Source organism: Brassica oleracea, chromosome C9 (genome assembly GCF_000695525.1).
Source record: "Brassica oleracea var. oleracea cultivar TO1000 chromosome C9, BOL, whole genome shotgun sequence".
NCBI lineage: Eukaryota > Viridiplantae > Streptophyta > Magnoliopsida > Brassicales > Brassicaceae > Brassica > Brassica oleracea.
This window is the reverse complement of record NC_027756.1, coordinates 47,347,043-47,349,564: the sequence shown is the minus strand read 5'-3', so window position 1 is coordinate 47,349,564 and position 2,522 is coordinate 47,347,043. Positions and strand designations below refer to the sequence as shown.

At 33.7% G+C, this 2,522-nt stretch overlaps 1 protein-coding gene across 1 annotated transcript; it reads right to left on the bottom strand.

Moving 5' to 3' along the window:
- Positions 1 to 672: 672 nt before the first annotated feature.
- On the bottom strand, positions 673 to 2,276 carry LOC106315617 (peroxisome biogenesis protein 19-2). The gene is made up of 5 exons (XM_013753407.1): positions 2,125 to 2,276; positions 1,966 to 2,005; positions 1,574 to 1,868; positions 1,022 to 1,338; positions 673 to 939 (listed from the first exon to the last, which is right to left on the bottom strand). The coding sequence occupies exons 1-5, from the start codon at positions 2,168 to 2,170 to the stop codon at positions 894 to 896; spliced, it is 744 nt and encodes a 247-aa protein (XP_013608861.1). The 5' UTR covers positions 2,171 to 2,276; the 3' UTR covers positions 673 to 893.
- Between the last annotated feature and the right edge of the window lie 246 nt (positions 2,277 to 2,522).

Genomic DNA, 2,522 nt, shown 5'->3' with positions numbered 1-2,522 from the left:
AAACTTAACTATGAAAAATAATAAAGCACACTTTAAATAAATTTCATAGAAAAATGTATATAAAACAATTTTCTATCATAGAAAAATGTATATAAAACAATATTATTAAAAAATAAAACTAATTATTAATAAAGTATTCATAGTAGTGTATAGCATAGTATAGTAGTGTATATGTACTGAGAAATCTATGTGATATTAAAATTATGTACTTATAAGAAACTATAAATACTTTAGTAACATTAATTTTACTTTTATAATACAAACAAATAAATAACTAAGTTCAAAAATAACAAATTTATAAAAACAATGTAAATAGGAAATCAAATAATATTTTAATAATATTAATAAAAATATTTTTTATGAAATTCATCTTTTTCTTAAAAAATATTGCAAAATTAAATTAAATTATTAAATCAGATTCGCGCGTAGCGCGAATAAAAAATCTAGTATCCTTTAATAACTTTTGAGTAAAAAGCCTATAGCTTTCGCGGGAAAAGCCCATAACGTTAGCCCATTTAGTCAAACAATCAATAACTTCTGGGTTTTGCTTCTCTCAAGTCTCCTTTACCAACTACTATACTTCTACAGTAGACTTCATATCAGCTCGCTTCTGTCGCCTGGTTTGGTGAGCTCTATAGTGTGTCTCCAATGGAAGGTAGAGTTTCTCAAAAATTGACTTTGTTCTACAATAATCTTTCTCATGAATTCTTTTTTCAATACAGTAACATTATTTTCAAATAATAAAAAATCCAAAAGAACCTGAACCGATCCCAATATAAAATAACCAAGTATTCAAGTTAATTTAACACCTAAACACAAGCTTTGCATTGCACAATGCAAAGAAAAACATGGTCTCCAATGGCCTGACCAGGCCACGAAACCTGCTTCGACTATCACATAACACAACAGTTTGGTGAAGACTCGAGCATATCCGGAGACCTGTGAACATATACGAAAAAAAGTCAAGTCTAATTAGCCTTTAAAGATCATAGAGATTTTCCAACTTAAGAAGAAGACTTACATCTGTCCTAGACTAGCGAAATCAAAACCAGGATCCATCTCCTGCACTATATCACTAGGTGGTTGTCCACACTCTTGCATCTTCTGCATTATCTCCATGATCTTGGTCGAATTGTTTGGTTCGTTCTCGTAGACCAAGTTGAGCTCTTTGATCAGTTCATATTGGCGTGAATAACGTTCGAAATCTTCTTTGCTTAGAGTGCTTTCATGCTCTTCCAGCCATTTCGGGTATCTTGCGCCGATCTCTTTCATTGGTTCGTGGAGAATATCCTTGGACAACAGCTGTTGCATCATCGTGTCCACAATTGACTCCAAATCCTAAACAAAGATAATATGATCAAGACAGATAGATTATTTATCACAATCTGTCCTATTAACACAGCCTCCAAAGCTAATTTGCAGCATGGGGTACTACTCTGCCATAACCTCAACTGGTTTGAAACATATCTCAGCTAAGAGGATGCAGAACAGTGCTAAATGGTAAATGAAATAAATCCTAAACGTGAATAGAGAAAACAAAAAGTAACAAGTAAGTTAGTGTTTGATAATTTACCTGAGATCCAGTAAGATCCTCGAACTGTTTGATCCAATCTTCAACCATAGCATCATCAGAAGAACCCGGCGGCAGCAGCTGCTTGGATGACAAGGACTCGAGCCCTTTGACGGTTTCTCTAGTTTGTTCCCTGAGTTTATCGAGAGCCTCAGCAACATGGTCCTCTTTAGCAACCTTGTTCTTTCCTTTCTTCTTGGTCCTCATGTCTGGTAATCCCATTCCAAGACCCTGAACCCCACTAGGCAATGACTCCATCTCTTCTTTGCCACCATCTTCCTTTTTCACCCCTTCATTTCTACAAAACCCATTAAAGCTAATCACTACCCCAACATTGAGAATTAAAATTGAGAAACCACAATCTTAAAACAAGGTTAGGGCAATAAAGACCGTACCTTTGAGTAAGATTGAGATCCTTGAAATCATCCAAGGCGCCTGCGAAAGCCACAAAGACAATATACACGTTTTCACAAATCAATCAAAACATATAGAATTCGCGACGAAGATGATAGTAAGGATATCAAAATTAAAATTAAAACTAAAAAATCGATTACTGTCGAGAAGCTCGTCTAAGTCATCGGTGTGTGTTTCCTTGGCCATTATCTGGGAACCTAACTGTGGTTCAAGCACTGATGTGGAAGAGAGAAATATCGCAAGAGGAGAAAGGGCGGTGTTCAATTGATTATCTCGATACGTCACGGTGAACTTAATGATTCAATCCAACGGCTCAGGTTTTTTTCTCCCCCTCAATTTTCTTTTTAATATCTATCTAAATTATTTTGTGTATATAAATCTAAAAATACATAATGAAAATATGGGGAAATTTCAATGTTAATTAAATAACACAAAATCTTATAATCTTACTTACAAATATATATAATCAAATAAATACTAAAATTTAGACCGTAATTTTTTTTTTTGCTATGAATGAAACAACAACGAATTTTATAGA

Excerpts from the sequence above, each read along its gene's own strand:
- LOC106315617 (XM_013753407.1), bottom strand. The coding sequence starts at position 2,170 with ATGGCCAAGGAAACACACACCGATGACTTAGACGAGCTTCTCGACA. Across the intron at positions 2,006-2,124 it reads CTTAGACGAGCTTCTCGACA|GCGCCTTGGATGATTTCAAG; the intron begins GTAATCGATTTT and ends TGGCTTTCGCAG. Across the intron at positions 1,339-1,573 it reads AGGATCTTACTGGATCTCAG|GATTTGGAGTCAATTGTGGA; the intron begins GTAAATTATCAA and ends ATCTTTGTTTAG.